Source organism: Scyliorhinus torazame, chromosome 3 (assembly GCF_047496885.1).
Source record: "Scyliorhinus torazame isolate Kashiwa2021f chromosome 3, sScyTor2.1, whole genome shotgun sequence".
In the NCBI taxonomy this organism is placed as follows: Eukaryota; Metazoa; Chordata; class Chondrichthyes; order Carcharhiniformes; family Scyliorhinidae; genus Scyliorhinus; species Scyliorhinus torazame.
The window spans coordinates 199,142,938-199,161,845 of record NC_092709.1 but is presented as its reverse complement, the minus strand read 5'-3'; the positions used below and the strand labels follow the sequence as shown (position 1 = coordinate 199,161,845).

At 42.6% G+C, this 18,908-nt stretch overlaps 1 protein-coding gene across 3 annotated transcripts in view; it reads right to left on the bottom strand.

Moving 5' to 3' along the window:
• The window catches only part of LOC140408883 (ubiquitin-protein ligase E3A-like), a 63,852-nt gene that overhangs the window by 29,489 nt on the left and 15,455 nt on the right, over positions 1-18,908 (bottom strand). For all 3 annotated transcript variants that reach the window (XM_072496720.1, XM_072496721.1, XM_072496722.1), the window contains exons 4-6: positions 12,054-12,198; positions 10,771-10,976; positions 4,902-5,066 (exon numbers count right to left, since the gene is read on the bottom strand). In XM_072496720.1, coding sequence (XP_072352821.1) covers positions 4,902-5,066; positions 10,771-10,976; positions 12,054-12,198 — 516 coding nt within the window. The remainder of the gene's footprint in view (positions 1-4,901; positions 5,067-10,770; positions 10,977-12,053; positions 12,199-18,908) is intronic.

Here is an 18,908-nt window from a genome sequence, read left to right as displayed (position 1 = left end):
GTTGCGCGGTTGTTTGAAGGCAAGTAGTGGGGGTGTGGGGATGACCTTGCCAAGGTGTTCATCGTCATCAATGACGTGTTGAAGGCTGTGAAGAAGATGACGTAGTTTCTCCGCTCCGGGGAAGTACTGGACGACGAAGGGTATTCTGTCGGTTGTGTCCCATGTTTGTCTTCTGAGGAGGTCAGTGCGGTTTTTCGCTGTGGCGCGTTGGAACTGTCGATCGATGAGTCGAGTGCCATATCCCATTCGTACGAGGGCATCTTTCAACGTCTGTAGATGTCTGTTACGCTCCTCCTCGTCTGAGCAGATCCTGTGTATACAGAGCGCTTGTCCATAGGGGATGGCTTCTTTAATGTGTTTAGGGTGGAAGCTGGAGAAGTGGAGCATCATGAGGTTATCCGTGGGTTTGCGGTAAAGCGAAGTGCTGAGGTAGCCATCCTTGATGGAGACGAGTGTGTCCAAGAATGCAACTGATTTTGGAGAGTAGTCCATGGTGAGTCTGATGGTTGGATGGAACTTATTAATGTCATCGTGTAGTCGTTTCAGTGATTCTTCGCCGTGGGTCCAAAGGAAAAAAATGTCATCAATGTATCTGGTGTATAACGTCGGTTGAAGGTCCTGTGCGGTGAGTAGGTCCTGTTCAAACTTGTGCATGAAGATGTTGGCGTATTGGGGTGCGAATTTGGTCCCCATGGCTGTTCCGTGCGTCTGGATGAAGAACTTGTTGTCGAAGGTGAAGACGTTGTGATCCAGAATGAAGCGGATGAGTTGCAGAATTGCGTCTGGAGATTGGCAGTTGTCGGTGTTGAGTACTGAGGCTGTTGCAGCAATGCCGTCGTCATGGGGGATGCTTGTGTAGAGTGCCGAGACGTCCATTGTGACGAGGAATGTTCCTGGTTCAACTGGTCCATGGGTGCTGAGTTTCTGTAGGAAGTCCGTCGTGTCGCGACAGAAGCTGGGCGTACCTTGTACGATGGGTTTCAAGATGCCCTCGATGTAGCCAGAGAGGTTCTCACACAAGGTCCCATTGCCTGAAACGATAGGGCGGCCTGGTGTGTTGGCCTTATGTATTTTTGGGAGGCAGTAGAGATCTCCAATGCGGGGAGTACGTGGGATGAGAGCACGTAGGGTGCTCTGAAGATCTGGATCCAAGGTCTTGATCAGTCTGTTAAGTTGGCGGATGTGTTCCTTGGTCGGATCTGCAGGTAACTGTCTGTAGTGTTCTTGGTTGTTCAGTTGTCGGTATACTTCTTTGCAGTAGTCCGTTCTGTTCAGTACGACAGTGGCCCCTCCTCAGAAGACAAACATGGGACACAACCGACAGAATACCCTTCGTCGTCCAGTACTTCCCCGGAGCGGAGAAACTACGTCATCTTCTTCACAGCCTTCAACACGTCATTGATGACGATGAACACCTTGCCAAGGTCATCCCCACACCCCCACTACTTGCCTTCAAACAACCGCGCAACCTCAAACGAACCATTGTTTGCAGCAAACTACCCAGTCTTCAGAACAGTGACCACGACACCACACAACCCTGCCATGGCAATCTCTGCAAGGCGTGCCAGATCATTGACATGGATACCACTATTACACGTGAGAACACCACCCACCAGGTACGCGGTACGTACTCGTGCGACTCGGCCAACGTTGTCTACCTCATACGCTGCAGGAAAGGATGTCCCGAAGCGTGGTACATTGGCGAGACCATGCAGACGCTGCGACAACGAATGAACGGACATCGCGCAACAATCACCAGGCAGGAATGTTCCCTTCCAGTCGGAGAACACTTCAGCAATCAAGGGCATTCAGCCTCTGATCTCCGGGTAAGCGTTCTCCAAGGCGGCCTTCAGGACGCGCAACAACGCAGAATCGCCGAGCAGAAACCTATAGCCAAGTTCCGCACACATGAGTGCGGCCTCAACCGGGACCTGGGATTCATGTCACATTACATTCATCCCCCACCATCTGGCCTGCGAAATCCTACCAACTGTCCTGGCTTGATGTAATTCACACCTCTTTAACCTGGGGTTACCCCATCTCTGGATCTGTAAAGATTTAATAACCTGCTAATGGTCGCATTCCAAGCATTGTTTGGCATCTTTGAACTTGTCTAAATGTGTGTTTCTGGAACATACCTCTTCATTCACCTGAGGAAGGAGCAGCGCTCCGAAAGCTAGTGACATCGAAACAAACCTGTTGGACTTTAACCTGGCGTTGTAAGACTTCGTACTTAATTAAGGATATCAATACTCTACGCAGAATTCCAGATGTGGTTTCAACCATGCCCTGTACAACTGACACATAACCTCCCTACTTTTATAATCAATTCCCCTCACAACAAATGGCAATATTCTATTAGTTTTCCAAAATACTTGTTGTACCTGCATACTGGCCTTTTGGTATTCAAGCACGAGGGGCCCCAAATCCCTCTTTATCTCAGAACTCTGCAATCTCACACATTTAGTTAATATGCTTTTTTATTTTTCCAGCCAAAATGGACAATTTCACACTTCCCCACATTATATTAGTTGCCAGATCTTTGCCCACTCACGTAATCTATCGATATCTCTTTTCACATCTTACTTTCCTTTGGGGCTTATCTGACTTTGAGAGTTCAGCAAATTTATCAACCTTACCTTTGGTCCCCTCATCCAAGTCATTTATATAAATTGTAAGAAGTTATCGCAACAACTCACCAATAGATTTGGCATTGAAATTAATGCAAGGTTGTGCAGCTGTTATACTTACTCAGTAGTTACATGGGTACATCGGAGTAGGAGTAGGCCATTCAGCCTGTTAAACTTGCTCCGCCTTTCGATACAATCTTGGCTGTTCATCCACTTCAATCTCTTTACAAAACTATCTCCAGATCCCTTTACATTATTGGTTACCCACTATTTATGTCTGACAAAGACAGGATTGCTCAGAAGCGAGCTTTCAATGGGTCAAACAACCACTCTGGCCCTGAAAATTATATTTTACAGGTGTAGAACATAGAACATTACAGCGCAATACATGCCCTTCGGCCCTCGATGTTGCGCCGACCTGTGAAACCACTCTAAAGCCCATCTACACTATTCCCTTATCGTCCATATGTCTATCCAATGACCATTTGAATGCCCTTAGTGTTGGCGAGTCCACTACTGTTGCAGGCAGGACATTCCACGCCCTTACTAATCTCTGAGTAAAGAACCTACCTCTGACATCTGTCTTATATCTATCTCCCCTCAATTTAAAGCTATGTCCCCTCGTGCTAGACATCACCATCCGAGGAAAAAGACTCTCACTGTCCACCCTATCCAATCCTCTGATCATCTTGTATGCCTCAATTAAGTCACCTCTTAACCTTCTCTCTAACGAAAACAGCCTCAAGTCCCTCAGCCTTTCCTCATAAGATCTTCCCTCCATACCAGGCAACATTCTGGTAAATCTCCTCTGCACCCTTTCCAATGCTTCCACATCCTTCCTATAATGCGGCGACCAGAATTGCACACAATACTCCAAATGCGGCCGCACCAGAGTTTTGTACAGCTGCAACCTGACCTCATGGCTCCGAAATGCAATCCCTCTACCAATAAAAGCTAACACACCGTACGCCTTCTTAACAAACCCTGGACACCGAGATCTCTCTGCTCATCCACACTGCCAAGAATCTTACCATTAGCCCAGTACTCTGTCTTCCTGTTATTCCTTCCAAAGTGAATCACCTCACACTTTTCTGCATTAAACTCCATTTGCCACCTCTCAGCCCAGCGCTGCAGCTTATCGATGTCCCTTTGTAACCTGTAACATCCTTCCGCACTGTCCACAACTCCACCGACTTTAGTGTCATCTGCAAATTTACTCACCCATCCTTCTACGCCCTCCTCCAGGTCATTTATAAAAATGACAAACAGCAGTGGCCCCAAAACAGATCCTGGTGGTACACCACTAGTAACTGGACTCCAGTCTGAACATTTCCCATCAACCACCACACTTTGTCTTCTTCCAGCTAGCCAATTTCTGATCCAAACTGCTAAATCACCCTGAATCCCATGCCTTCGTATTTTCTGTAGTAGCCTACCGTGGGGAACCTTATAAAACGCTTTACTGAAATCCATATACACCACATCAACTGCTTTACACTCATCTACCTGTTTGGTCACCTTCTCAAAGAACTCTATAAGGTTTGTGAGGCACGATCTACCCAAAAGTGTTGACTATCTCTAATCAAATTATTCCTTTCCAGGTGATTATACATCCCATCTCTTATAAACCTTTCCAAGATTTTGCCCACAACAGAAGTAAGGCTCACTGGTCTCTAGGTGTGGAGTTGTATTCCTTCAGAATTTGAAATTAGTGGAGATTTTATTTGTCTGTCAGGCCAATAAGTTAATGTGTCAATTCTATTAACATACTTAATTCAATGAAATCCTTTGCGAAAAGGTACAATGTTAGAGCTCTAAATTTACAATCGACATGAGAGATAAGAATATCTTGGGATCAATTACTCATTAACAGTTTTTCTCACCACTTCCTGACAGCAGAGGAAATCAAAAGTTACACAAAAGCACAAGAACTGAACTTCTTCTCATCATGCTGAGTTATACTGGTGGAACACAGCAGCTCATCAGCTTATTCCTGTCCATTTTTAATGATCATACGTCTATTTGCTAAATGCTTTTTAAATAAATTTGGAGTATCCAATTTTTTTTCCAAATTAAGGGGCAATTTTAGTGTGGCCAATTCACCTAACCTGCACATCTTTGGGTTGCAGAGGTGAGACCCACACACTCCGGGGGAAATGGGCAAACTCCACACGGACAGTGACCCGGGGCCAGGGTCGAACCTGGGATCTCAGCGCCGTGAGGCAGCAGTGCTAACCACTGCACCACCGTGTAGGCAAAGCCAATACTAACCTTTTTATTTTGGTTTGTTACTGGAATCTCATCACTGTTTTCTTTCAGGTTGTGAATAATCGGCACCCCAAACAGGTCACTATATGAAACTTGAAAGGTGATCATCATATCTTCCTCCAAATTCCCTTCATATTCCAGAATGTCTTTCAAACTTCGATATAGTATCTGCAAAAAGATTGGTTTCAAATAATCTATACATACATCATTTTGAAGATTTACCCTTAAATGCAAGAGTGTGCAGTGTTGCTTAACTTCATCCAGAGTCCCATAAATGACAACTGATGATGGTACATTGTTTCATTGCAACACCATTTCCAAAATGTAATTCCATTGATTTTTCTATTTCTAAGACAAGAGATCATGTGCGTGATTCAGCAGACTTAAAATTAAGTCTGCTGTGAGGCACGTTTAACGGGGTGTTTCTTGGCGGTTGCAGTGCCAAGGTGCCAGCACCAAGATACCAGGCTGACAGGGAGAGCGTCAGGGTACCACCCGGCCCTGTCCCCGACCACTTGGCAGTCTCCACTGGACTGCTGCGAGACCCTCCGTGGTGCCTTTACGCCTGATCCACGTTTATGTGGGCCAGTACTAAACGGCGCCCTGGCGATGTCTCACAGGCGCGGCCGTTGAGTACCAGGCATTGGGTGAATCCGGTATCTGGGTATTTAAATATTAAATATGCAGATCTGGATTTTGCCCAGCAAGAGCGGGATCCCGATCATGCCAGGTGGAGCGAGTCAGCTGACTCGCGATTGGCCTTGTGCCCATCGTGGAGCTCGATTGGGGCTCTCGCGCAATTCACCCATTGTGGGATTTCTGAATAGTGGCGCATATGTATGCTTAATCTCAAATTTAGGTTAACCTAGAAATACTTCTCCATTTTGTAAAGGGAGGTATTTGAAAACAAGCCATTACATAGTATTACATGGCATAGGAACAGGTCATTTGGTCCATCCAGTCCAAGTCGGCATTTATGCTCCACTTGAGATTCCTCCCATCTTCCTTCATCTAACTTCACCAGCAAATCCCACTATTCTATTTCCCACTCATATACCTATTCAGCCTCCCCTGAAACACGTCTATACTATTCACTTTATCCAGTCGCTACGAGATACTGAAATTCACATTTGCATAATTTCCTTGGTAAGGAGGTTTCTGAATTTCCCATTTGACCTTCTTGGTGAATCTATGTACCTCTAATTTTAAATCTATGGCTTCTAGTTTTGCTCTTTCCCACAATAAAGATTATTAATAAAGTGGAAACATTATCTGTGCTTACTCGATCAAATATTTTAGAATTTTAAAGATTTCTATTACACTACCCTCTTTTCATGGGAAAAAAATCCCACCTTTTCATATTCTTTAGCCTATAGGTATACCCTTGTATTTCTGGAATCATCTTTGTTATCTTGATAAATAATTTGAATTCCATCTTTTATTAATTTTTTAATAATATGTGACCAGAATTGCACACAATCGCCCAACTTGCGCAGTTGCAGACATCATGGGCAGACCTGACTACTGCGAATGTTTACCAAATAGGCCATCGGGGAAGAGCATTGTCAAGCTTGATCCTTTCTTCAGCTGTAATTCAACAGAGTCTATTTGTGACACTAATAAATATTATTACTAACAGGAAAGATAGGATTGCGATCAGACTGAAGAATCTTGGCCAACTTCAGCAAACGACAGTGCCTCCAACTAACTCAACACTGAGGAGGTACTGAGTCAAAGACCTTCATGATTTATATGGTTCATCTATTCCCAAGCCATTAGAACAAAAAGTGACATTCTGAATGAGTGGATAGGTTCAGCAGTTCAAACTTTACACTGTACTGAAAACTTGCATAGTTGTGGAACCCTTTTATTAATAAAGCCACTTCTTGATAGTTTACAAATACAGTACACATAAAGACATACAAAACAAGAGAAGACAATTAGACCCTTTGAGCTTGCTGTAACACAGCTGATCATTTTCCTCAACTCTATCTTCAGCAGTACCTGCATATCCATTGATCAATAACAAAAAATATTTTGATCACGATTACATATATTTAATGACTTGAATACCCACAGCCTCTTGGGTAAAGATTTGTCTTAAACATTTATTGGGTTCACTGATGCACTTTAGTGAAGGAAAGCAGCTATCCTTACCTGCTCTGGGTAAAATGTGACTGCAGACCCACAGATTGATGCTTGAATGCACGCACGTGAACAATTAAAAACAATTGACTGGAGAAGTTCATATATTTTGTCCTATAGTTTAGCTACCCAAGTTTTATAAACCAAATTCTGTGTAAACTGAATACTATAAATACGATTAATACTGGGATTAAAAGTACAACACCTGAACTGGTTGATGAGGGAATAAATCAAGTCATTTTACATTTTTAAAAACTTTAGCTTTTAAAGCATTACAAGAAGAACCTAGTACCTAATTGGCATATTGAAGTCAGAATTATCAAAACTTTCAGTCATAGATATTTCTCAAAATGTACTTGCTTGTGTTAAAATTGAAGAAATGAATTGACATCCTAACCATGGAAATCAGTTTGCCAATCCTCAATATTTTGGTTGATGATCCATTATGTGGCTTCTTGCTATGGCATTATTGCCCATCCCTAGCCATTTTGAGGTGGTAGTCATAGAATAGAATGCTTACAGTGCAGAAAGAGGTCATTCGGCCCATCGAGTCTGCACCAACCCTCTGAAAGAGTATCCTGACCAGGATCCCGCCCTATTCCTGCAACCCCGTAACCCCACCCAACCTGCACATCCCAGAACACTAAGCGGCAATTTAGCATGGCTAATCCATCTAACCTTCACATCTTTGGACTGAGGGAGGAAACTGGAGTAACCGTAAAAAACCCATGCTGACATGAGGATAACGTGCAAACTCCACAGTTACCCAAGGCCGTAATTGAACTCGGGTCCTTGGTGTTATGAGGTAACAGTGCTAGCCACTGTGCCACCCACCATGGTGAGATTCCTTATACAACGGAGTGGTTTACTTGACCACTTCAGAGGACAGTTAAGAGTTCACCATATTGGCGTGGCATTGGGAGACATATACAGGGTAGGCCCGATAAAGATGACAAGGTTTGATTGCCTAAAATGATATTAATGAATCAATCAGGTTTCACAACAATCAGACAAGCTTTCCTTGTCACTTTTTACTGGTACTAGTAGTCACCTCCAGATTTTTAAAACAGAATTCAAATTTATTTGATCTTAATATGCCTTATTCCATACCACTTTTCTAGATTTAACTACTATCTCCCCAATTTTAACCACCGAGTCTACAAATGTTCCCAAGAGAAAAATTGAGAACAGTGCCTTGTGCTTCGCCTCTTGATCTTCCTTTCCAAAGGTCCCAATGTCGATGATCCCTCTCCTCCAGCAAAAGAGAACCAGTGAATCCTTACAAGTTGGAGCAATCCAATTCGATAATGAAGAAGGACTGAGAAATTAAGTGGGCTGGAAAGCGAGAAATAGCATGGAGAAGGAAGGACATTTTAACCTCATCAAAATTGCAAATCAAAGAAGTCGACAAACTTAATTGCAATGTGCAACTTGTCTCTTTCAAAAACTCATGATATATTTTATGAAGAGATGGAACATTAACAAAATAAATTTGTAACTGGCAAATCCAAATTAGAACATTGATTTAAAATGTAGCAGGGGCATGCTGAGACAACTTTCAGTTTCTCAGAGTCCTGTAACAGAGCAGCTCTGAGCAGTCTAAAGTTACAGTCCTCAGTAGTTGCAATTGTGCTGGATTTGGCTCAAATAGGGCCGAGGAGTGATACTGTTGAAGGCATTCTAAATGAGGGTAAGTATATTGAGTTAAATGTATTGGGAAGAAGGGAGCCACTAAAAATAGCCATGTTTTAAACGAGTAGCAATTTCAATACGGTGGAAGTTAGGGTGGTTGAGAGTGATGCTTGTCAAGTAGAATTAAGCTATGTCAGTGACTGACAGGAATGTAGATTTGAAGCTAAGCTCATGATTGAACATGGACATTTCTGTAGCCTCGGGTAGGGACAGAGGTAGAAGGATTTTGATAGCTGCTGAACAAAATGGTTTTGGTTTTTCCAAAGTTCAGTGAAATTTTTAAATTTAATAATGCTGGCAAGGAAAGTTTTCCCTTCTACAAAATGAGAAATGCTTTGAATAAGCAAAGCTATTCCGCTAAGTTGGCTTTCCTTTTGATTCAAACAATTGATAATCCACTTATTACACATCTGTACACAATTGATACTGCAAATGACTACACCTACATCTCGTTCATTTATTTACCATGATTATGGAGCTGACAGATAGCTCTGTTGAAAATTGTTATGCAGTTCATTCAGCATGATAGACAATTGTGAAAACTACTGAACATATAATAGACATTTTTTTAAATGCACAAGAGGATATGAAAACACGTGCTAGATAGGTAAATGGCCTTTACTCTTTCCTAAAGGTATGAATAAAAGAGTGACAACAGCCTAGAAGTATCAGTAGAGGACAGAGCGAGATGGTGGTGAATTTGCCCACTCTGGTTATAATAAAAAAACTTCCAAAGCCCTCCTTCTCGTATGTAATTTGATTGCATTTACAAGAATATTTCATCTACCATCTATGGATAAATATTAATTCACCCTATTCGTTTACTGATTCAGAAATGTTCCCATTTCTTTTGGGCTTCTCCTTGGAGCACACATTTGCTACATAAAATGGCATCTTGTTCCTTACACCAACAGGAGTGGTTACATTTAGTTAACTTGTGTGTCAGCCATGGCTCACTTGATTCAAGGTTGTGGGTTCAAGTTGCACTTCAGGACTTGAGCACAAAAATTAAGGTCAACACTCCAGTCCAGTACCAAGGAGTGCTGCACTGTTTGAAGTGACATGTTAGATGAGATACATACTTACATACTAACATACAAATTTGGAGGAGTAGGTCACTCTGCCCCTGAGCCTGCTCTGCCATTCAACACGATCATGGTTGATCTGATTGTAACCTCAACCCCATTCCTGCTTACCTGCTGAGAACTTTTCACCACCTTGTTAACCAATAATCTATCTAGATCTGCCTTTAAAATATTCGAGGACTCTGCTTCCACTACCTTTTGAGGAAGAGGATTCGAGACTCACGACCCTCAGAGAAATTCTCATTTCTGTCTTAAATGCGTGACCGCTTATTTTGAAACAGTTGACTCTTAGTTCTATATTCTACAACAATAGGAAATATCCTCTCCACATCCACCCTGTCAATACCCCTCAGGGTCTTAAAGGTTTTGATCAAATCGCCACTTACTTTTCTAAACTCTCGTGGATACAAACCTAACCTCTCCAGCTTTTCCTCATAAATCAACCCGCCCAATCCTGGTATCAGTCTCAAACTTTCTCTGAGCTGCTTCTAACACATTTACACCTTGTCTTAAATAAGGAGACCACCATTTGTACATAATACTCCAGCATATGGTCTCACTAATACCCTGTACATCTGAAGCATAACGTCTCTACTTTTGTAGTTAGCTCCCCTCACAATAAACAATATGTACATCTTAGCTGCCACATCTCCTACATTATAACGGAGAACACATTTCAAAAGGTGAGTCATCAGCTTCCAAGTGTTTTGGAACTTCCATAAAAACTTCACATGAAATGCATTCTTTTCTTTCTCTTTTAATTTCTGGTGCAGTACACAGAATCCACCCAATCTGTTGAATGGGTATAGTTTATTGAAATCCATTAGCTACCAATTCCACCTGATTCCCTGATGACCTGTGGTTGATGTTGTCATCTTGTAATATTATATTTTCTTCAAATCAATTCGATGAAAATTTACTTCAAAACAGAAGTTTCAGGATTAACTTACTGGATGTGAGTCGGCAAGATCTTCTAAAGTTCCCTTCTTGCTCATCAATTTCCTGTAAACCACCATTGGGAAATGGACATCAAGAATGCAGTGATTGTAGATTGCCAGACCCAGCACTATTCCAATTAGTGTGAATTGTCCATCATTCTCAAAAGAGGTAGGGTTGAACCAAAACAGTTTTGTTTGGCTATCATAAGCAAACATTCCTACAAGAAGAAAAAAAATTCAAGTATTCTCCTGTTGCCTATAGGGAAATTTAAGCTGACTAACCACTTGCCCAAACACTTGAGGAAACAGGATCTTTAACTCATTCATCTACCTTGACAGTTTGATAACACTTGCAGGAATTTGTATTTATCCATTTTCACTTAATTCCGGTCCAGTGATTTTCATGTCAATCATGATTCACACTCTCTTCTTCCTCCACAAGACTCCATTACTCACAGTCTCACCACATTTAAATTTGCCTGAAAGCACCCTCAGAACAGTATGAATAAAAGTAGTTGTCAATCATGATCCCAAGCGAATGATAAACATTTGAACAGGGATTTTAAGTACATTGAAACAGCAATAATATATTTCCATCTGAACCCAACCTAAAAAACATTGTTCAGTCAAGCTCTTAAATAAAATGGTTTAGGAGTGCCAATTAAATAATCCATGAGTATTCCCATAAATCCACCTAAAATTGTCACTAATCAGAAAACACTCAGAAAAGCCACTAGAACAATGTTATGAGAAATGGAAGTGAAGTGCCACACAGGTGCATTAGGCTAGACTAGAAAATTGGCATTCAGGCGCTTTTTGAGGGAAGGCATACCACCATCATTGCTTTGGCTACGTTATACTTCATGACACTGCATAAAAGAGGCCAGGGGAGGGGAATTCTATTTTCTGGCAGCATCATCTTCACAATATTTACTTTTGTTTTAAAATATTGTTATAAATTAAGTCTCTATTTCTGATAGTTAACCACTTTTCCCACCTGTAGATCCATCAGGTTGGCAACTTCCACTAAATTTTCCAATTCTTTGTACAGGACAACTATTTTTCAACTGGCATTTCCTTACCTCACAAATTTAACCCAAGTAACAAGTACGATACCTGCTCTTTTGGATTACATTGACGAAGAATAAAGCAAATATTACAGACTAGAGGAACTACCTTTGATCTTTGATACTCCTATAGGACAGGAGATTTCTCAACATTTCACCCAACTAAGATGGGGGAAAGAATGCACGCTCACTGGCTATTTAAATGATGTACTGAGGTTGAAGAAATACCTATATCTGGGTTAAAAATCTCCTCAACCACCAGCTGAAAGAACTCCTTGGAAACTCCGCCTTCATCCACTCCTTGTTCCCCCTCAAATTCCACATAAAGCTGCTTTTTCAAATCTGAAGGGTTCTCTGTGGCAATCATTTCCAACTGAAAAACAACACAAAGAAAAGCATTTCAAACAAGAAAATTGGACAACAAACTCAGAGGTAATATGCTAGAACATCATGCACATAGTTCTGTAGGAATCTTAGGAACAAAAGTCCCAACTATGCACTAACATTGTTCAGGTCTGCACAGTTACCATTTCAAAAAAGAGTGGAAGTTGGTTCCTATACAGATACACTTGCAATAACTATAATCCATTATGGTATCATTCAGGCTTAAAATGAAGCTCAGGGTTATTAAACGAGAGACAAAAAATGTCAAAGTTGGATGGTGCATTGTTCAATGAACTAAAAAATTTGTATAAAGGCAGTAGGCAATCCTTCAAGACTGTTATCTTCAAATTCCTTGTACAATACAGTTAAATTTCTACAGCATTTATCAGAATCAAACATGATCTTTTATTTTGGTTTCTTTGAACCACTGAACAGCTGCTAACCATGCTTAGATGGTCGGAAAACTCAGGACAAATTAATAGTCACATGGGCAAATGCTGATTAATTAAGGAAAGCCAAAATGGACTGATGGGGAAATCATGTTTAATTAATTCAGAGTTTTTCTGAAGAGGTAAGAGCAATGCTGTTGATGTGGTGTACATGGGCTCCCAAAAGGCATTTGATAGTGCTACACAAGAAATTGTAGCTCATGGAATAAAAGGGACCGTAGCAACGTGGTTACAGAATTGGCCGAGCAACAGGAAACAAAATAGTGGTTAATGGATGTCTTCTGTTCTGGAGGAAGATTTGTAGTGGAGTTCCCCAAGGGTCAATGTTGGGACCCTTACTTTTCTTCACATATATTAATAACCGAGGCCTTGGTGTACAGGGCACAATTTCAAAATTTACACGATGCAATATAAACTCTGAGGAAGATACTGCAGGGTTTCAAAGGGACATGGACAAGTTGGTGGAAGATGAAGTTCAATGCGGAGAAATGTGAAGTAATGCATTTTGGTTGGAAGAACATAGACAATATAAAATAAAGTGTACAATTCTAAAGGGAGTGGAGGAGTAGAGGGACCCGAGTGTGTATGTGCATAAATCATTGAAGGTGACAAGAGGGGTTGGGAGCAGATAAGAAAGTATACAATATACTGGACTTCATTAATAGGGGAATGTGGTGCAAGAGCAAGGAGGATATGTTGAACTTGTAAATCATTAGTTTGGCCTCAGTTAAGAGAATTGAGACCAGTTCTGAGCTGCACTTTAGAAGGATGTGAAGGCATTGGAGAGCATGCAGAAAAGGTTCATAAGAACAGTTCTGGGGATGAGGGACTTCCGTTATGAAGACAGATTCAAAAAGCTGATGCAGACAAGATGGACCAAATGGCCTTCTTCTGCACAATAACAATTCTGTGATTCTCTGTGATTAAAATTATAAACAAAAGAGAGGTAGAAGTTGTGACAGGCCAAATATACAATTGCGGTTTTGAAATGTTTTGTACTAATTGATTGGTCCACAGTAGAAAAAAAGTTAAACTGTAAATAGTTAACAATGAAATTGAAAGGGCAAGTTTTTATTATTTCTATGCCTCTGTCACTGTCTATAACTAAAACGAGCCCCAGTAAATAATGCACCAAAAAGAAATACAAAACTTGCAATTGAAAATTACTTGTATATGGTGAAATCTTATTGTAGCCACCTGGGTTGGCCACTTCCCGACTTAAAATGGAGATCCGCAAAGACTACAGGGAAAATTCAGCCAACACAGACAAAAACTAGCAAGTGCAAAAATCCTGTGTATTAGAACTTGCAAAAGCCCAGCCAGCACTGAAACTCTACAGCCATCTGCATACTAATGAGCGATCCTCGGGTACAATTGAAACATGCAAGGTGAATAAGGCCAAGCCAGACTCCTCGGCGCCAGCAGGAGCCAAGACAAAGGAAGGCCAACGGACACTCAGGGACCGCCCAGCGATCAGGGAACAACTCCAGTATTGGAGAAATCGATCCAAGTGATCGGAACGTAGTCCAATCACTTGGAACCAGGTACGGGGTCCGCCCAAAGGGTCGGGAAGCCCCTGAGGACTATAAAATAAAGTCCCCAAGTTCAATTTGTCCTTCTTGGCAGGGTCACTCAGCAACTCGAATCAACCCTTGAGAGTGAACTGTCTAAGCTGCCGCATCAACCAAGTAAGTCTCCAGTCAACGCACGCTACGAGATAGGCGCTCCTAGCTACCAGTCCATACCAGCTTTTGAATCCTGCAGACTCAGATCAAACAAAAGGCCATTTGTTCCCCTGACCTGGTGGGCCAATTCCGAAGCTAAGTATAGGCCTTTTAGTGATAGAGAATAGTCTAGAAAGTAGAGTTTATGCATGAGTAGTGATTTACTGTGCATAATGTGTTTTGATTTGAATCTTACTAATTGGTGTGTTGAGTTATTTTTTTTTTTTTTTTTTTTTTTTTATAAATGTTTTATTGAAAATTTTTTCCCAAACAACAATTTTTCCCCTCTTACAAAGCAAACGCAACAATAACAATACAGAAATTTTAAACAATACACAAGTAACAAAACCCCTTTATCTTTGACCTAAACTAAACCCCCCCTCCCCCCCCCCCCCTGTGTGTTGAGTTATTGATCAGTACTTGAACTTGAACCTCGTGGCAGTAACATAAAGATACCTGGCGACTCTAGAGCAAAGGTTATAGAAACAGAGCAAATTCAGTAACGACCCAATGGGCAACGAATTAAGAGCCAACCAAAAGTTAGCAACATTATTTAAATATAATTCAATTCACTGCGGAGGATTAAACCACACATACCTGAATATGTCAATGATGAAAAATAGTGAACTCCCAACCAGGGCCTTTTTCCACCACGAATACAATGGCGATGTGATCTGCTTGTGTGCTCACCAACCTTCTAATCTTCCCTACTCATTATGATGGGCAGAGAAAGCCTGACCTGGTGAATGCCCAGCAGAAAACTCTCACCATACAATTCAACTCTAAGTGAGTAAAGCCAACCTTAGTGGAAGGTTTCAGAAGCTGCATCACTAAATCTGCAGATGTCACAGAATATCAGTTGTAGATGAGGAAGAGAAAACCAGTACTGTTTTCAAATGGAAAAGCCAAGTTCCACCAAAACTAGCATCAACAAATTGAAATGTTAAAGCTGGTTTACAGCTCCAGCTGGTTACATTAACTTGGTACAATCTTGAGCAATATTTTCAAGGTTCAATTTCACTGGAAAAACATTGCTTATTTGCTGAATGATTACACTAAATTTAAGTATTCCTGCAGTAGATACTTTACTGCCCAAAAGCAGGTTAATCTGAGCGGAAGGCAAAAGATTCCTATTACCTTATGTTTTCATCAAATCGAGAGAATCCCTATAGCGCAGGAGACGGCTATTTGGCCCATCGAGTCTGCAACGACCATCTGAAAGAGTACTTTATCTAGGCCCACTTCCCTGCTCCATCCCTGTAACCCTGCGCATTGATCATAGCCAATCCACTTAACCTGTACATCTTTGGACACTGGGGGCAATTTAGCATGGAAAATCCACCTAAAGTGAACATCTTTGGACTGTGGGAGGAAACCAGAGCACTCGGAACCAGAGCACTCGGAGGAACGTTTTGCCAGTAAGAGTTTTTGTGAAAGCTTAATATAGTCAAGCCTAAATTGGCAGCTGTTTAAAATTAACACCAATATCCTAGCGCACTGAAGCTGTACCTAACCTTTATTAAGAAATTACTGAGTTTACCAGAGTTGACTTGCTTCCAGCCTTTCATGCAGATAAGTATTCTTGAAACCATGGAAATATTGTTTACGTTGTTAGGAAAAAGAAATAGTTTTCGGTAATTTATGTGTGTGTGTGTGTGTGTGTGTGTGTATTGGGCATTAAGCTATAGCTTTAAGTTTAAGCTCTAAGCTTCATTTATATTTCTGCAGTTCTGTGTGACGGTGATTAGTTTTAGTTTCATTTTAAAAGATGCCTGCATTTTAATGAAGTTTTATGACTTTAAAACGGGGTATAAGGTTGTTGTCTTGTAACAGAGGGGTTCCAAAGACAGCAAAAGCAATTTCAATTTGGTTGATTATTATGCTGAGGTGAACAGCACAGAAGCAGTTTAAGTCTCTCTCTAGCAGGATGTGAAGGGAGACTGCAGAAAGAAAGGCCCTGTTAAGTGAAGTTAAAAGTGATGAGCAGAGGCTCCAAGTTAAAATGCAGGGTTGTAGAGTGCAGAACTGGAATAACATGATCTTACGAGAAGCCAGAGATCCAAGGAGACCCAAAGGTTGTTGACTCCTTACCACGGGCCTGTGAAGCAGTGGTGTTCTGTTGTTATGGCTGACTGTCTGAGAGGCTGGGTGGAAGTCGAAGCTTTGCACGTGGCAATCCAGGGGAGGGGAACTTCGGAAGGAGAGTTTGCAACCCTGCAGGTGGATCTTTAGTGAAGACATCCGAGGGAAAGCATTTGAGAGAAGATACCAAGGCATGTTCTTTCGAGAGCAGGGATTAGAAACCCTTGTGTGTAAGATAACAGTTCCAGTGAGACCAATTGGCTCATAGAGTGACAAGGATCAGCGTGGGGGAGAAGGTTAAGTTCGAACTGAGGGGAAGCTCGGAGGGGTTCTACAAGTCATGGGCACTATTTATTATGCACTTTTTGGATAACATCGAACATTAGTTGGGGGGGGGGGGGGGGGGGGGAGGAGGGGGGCTGTGTAGATTAAGGGTGACTACGGGTAATCCCTGATTCCTGTTTGTCATTTGTTTATGTAAACATGCGGGCTGATGTTTGGGGGTTGGTGGGCAGATGGGATCGTTGTTATTATGGGGATCGACATATCGTGCTGATTATTGTTGATGGGTGAAAATGTGGGAGAACATGTGAAAAAGGAGAATAAATTTTTTTTTTTTTTAAAGTATCTGCGTGGGGTGAGGGGGGGGGGGGTTCTGACCACGTTTCCCCAATTTGTTTACATGGCCTGTGTATTTACTGAGCACAGAGTATGAGATAGATTTTGTAACTTGTATTATCCTTACAAATCTGTAAAGGTATAGTTGTGGTGGAAGAGTAGTGTATAATAGTTTTATTATTTTGTTAAAAGTATATCAGCAGTCTCTGTGTCTGTGTTCAGTGGCCACCCTCCATGTTCCTGAACAAAAAATAAAAGTTAGGACCTATCAAGCGGAGTTCCACCCTGGGATCTGACATGTCCAGTAGTAACATTAGCTAGGTTCATAAGAACTTCCCCCTTAATCTTCTCCAATTCTCCCCAAAGCTGATAAATACAGGTTTAAGCCCATATTAGACAGTTGCCACTGTAAAATGATCAATGCATTAATATGAAGGGTGCCAAAGGAATAGTGAATTTAAGCAATAGAAGAGTCTAACTTAGAAATGTAAGCATGGAAGTCATTTAGTCCATGGTGTATTGTACTGATGCTAGCTGCATATTGGGTCTTTAATCCAATTTGCCTGCATCCTTTCAGGTTTAAGCGCAGGCACAGAGGTGACAGCCCGAATACTTTCTCTGTTCTGTAACAAGAACGTCCAGGAGTGACAGTAGTTGGAGGACTGCTGGATCCCAGGACCCAGCTGGGTCTCAGTCAGATGTTGACCAGGTTATCCCGGAGCTGATGGAGATGCTAGGGTGCCGCCATGAGATTCAGGCAGGGATGTCAGCGACACTCCAGCGAGCCGATTGGAGGAGTCCCAAAGGTTACAGGTGCAGGAGATGTCATCGGCAACGTGTGGCACTGAGGCCAACACTGCTAGCATGGCGACTGCAGTGGAGAGCCTGGAGCACGAGGGGTGATGGTCCAAGGCATTGCTCAGTAAGTGATGGCCATGGCTGAGGGCCTCGACTGCATGTCCCAGTTACTGGGGGACATGTACCTGGACCTTGCTGAGGAGCATGTTCCAGTCACTGAGGACCGTGTCCCAGTCTCAGGTGGACCTTGCTGAGGCGCTCCAGAGCATGTCCCAGTTGCTGAGGACCGTGTCCCAGATACAGGCGAACATTGGCGAGGCACTGCAGAGTGTGGCCCGGTCACAGAGGGGCATTACTGAGGGCGTCGACAATATAGTGCGGACAATGGGGAGCCGCTAGGGCGAGCAGAGCCAGGTGACGCAGAAGCCTCTGCAGCTCAATACAGCTGCCCCTCCGTCCCAAGGTGACCCCCGAGGGCCCTACCGACACCCACAGGTGTAGAAGGGAGCGCTGGAGACCAACCTGGGGCCTCCCAACAGGGAGGCGACGGCAGTCACCAGGTCTCCCAAGATCCCCCCTCATGACAATGGTGCGTCGAGGTCAGGGCGGCACCAGCAAGTCGGGGGGAGCGACACCATTGGAAGTGAGAGGCTGTCAGGGTCCCGACTGTTCACTATTAAACCTCATTACACCCGAGACATGTGAAGCCTCATGCCACGTTATTCTGCACTGCAGGCCGGCCTGCACCGCCTCCCCCAATTGCCCTCTGCCCTCCCCTGGTGGCCCTGGAACTGGGCTCACCACCCAAGACACAGCACGTATAGGTCATAGGTGTGAGTGTGCTCTCAGCAGACAGGAGTCAGATTATATCATAGATTGAGGAGCACTAGAGCTCAGCTGACAGCGAGTTATTACCACCCACCTGCCTTGTATATTGATTGGCTGACAGTGTCAACACAGGCTCATCATCCTGGTGTGATGTAACACAAACACTGGGAGGGTGGAACAGAGTGAATGGGGGGGTGGGG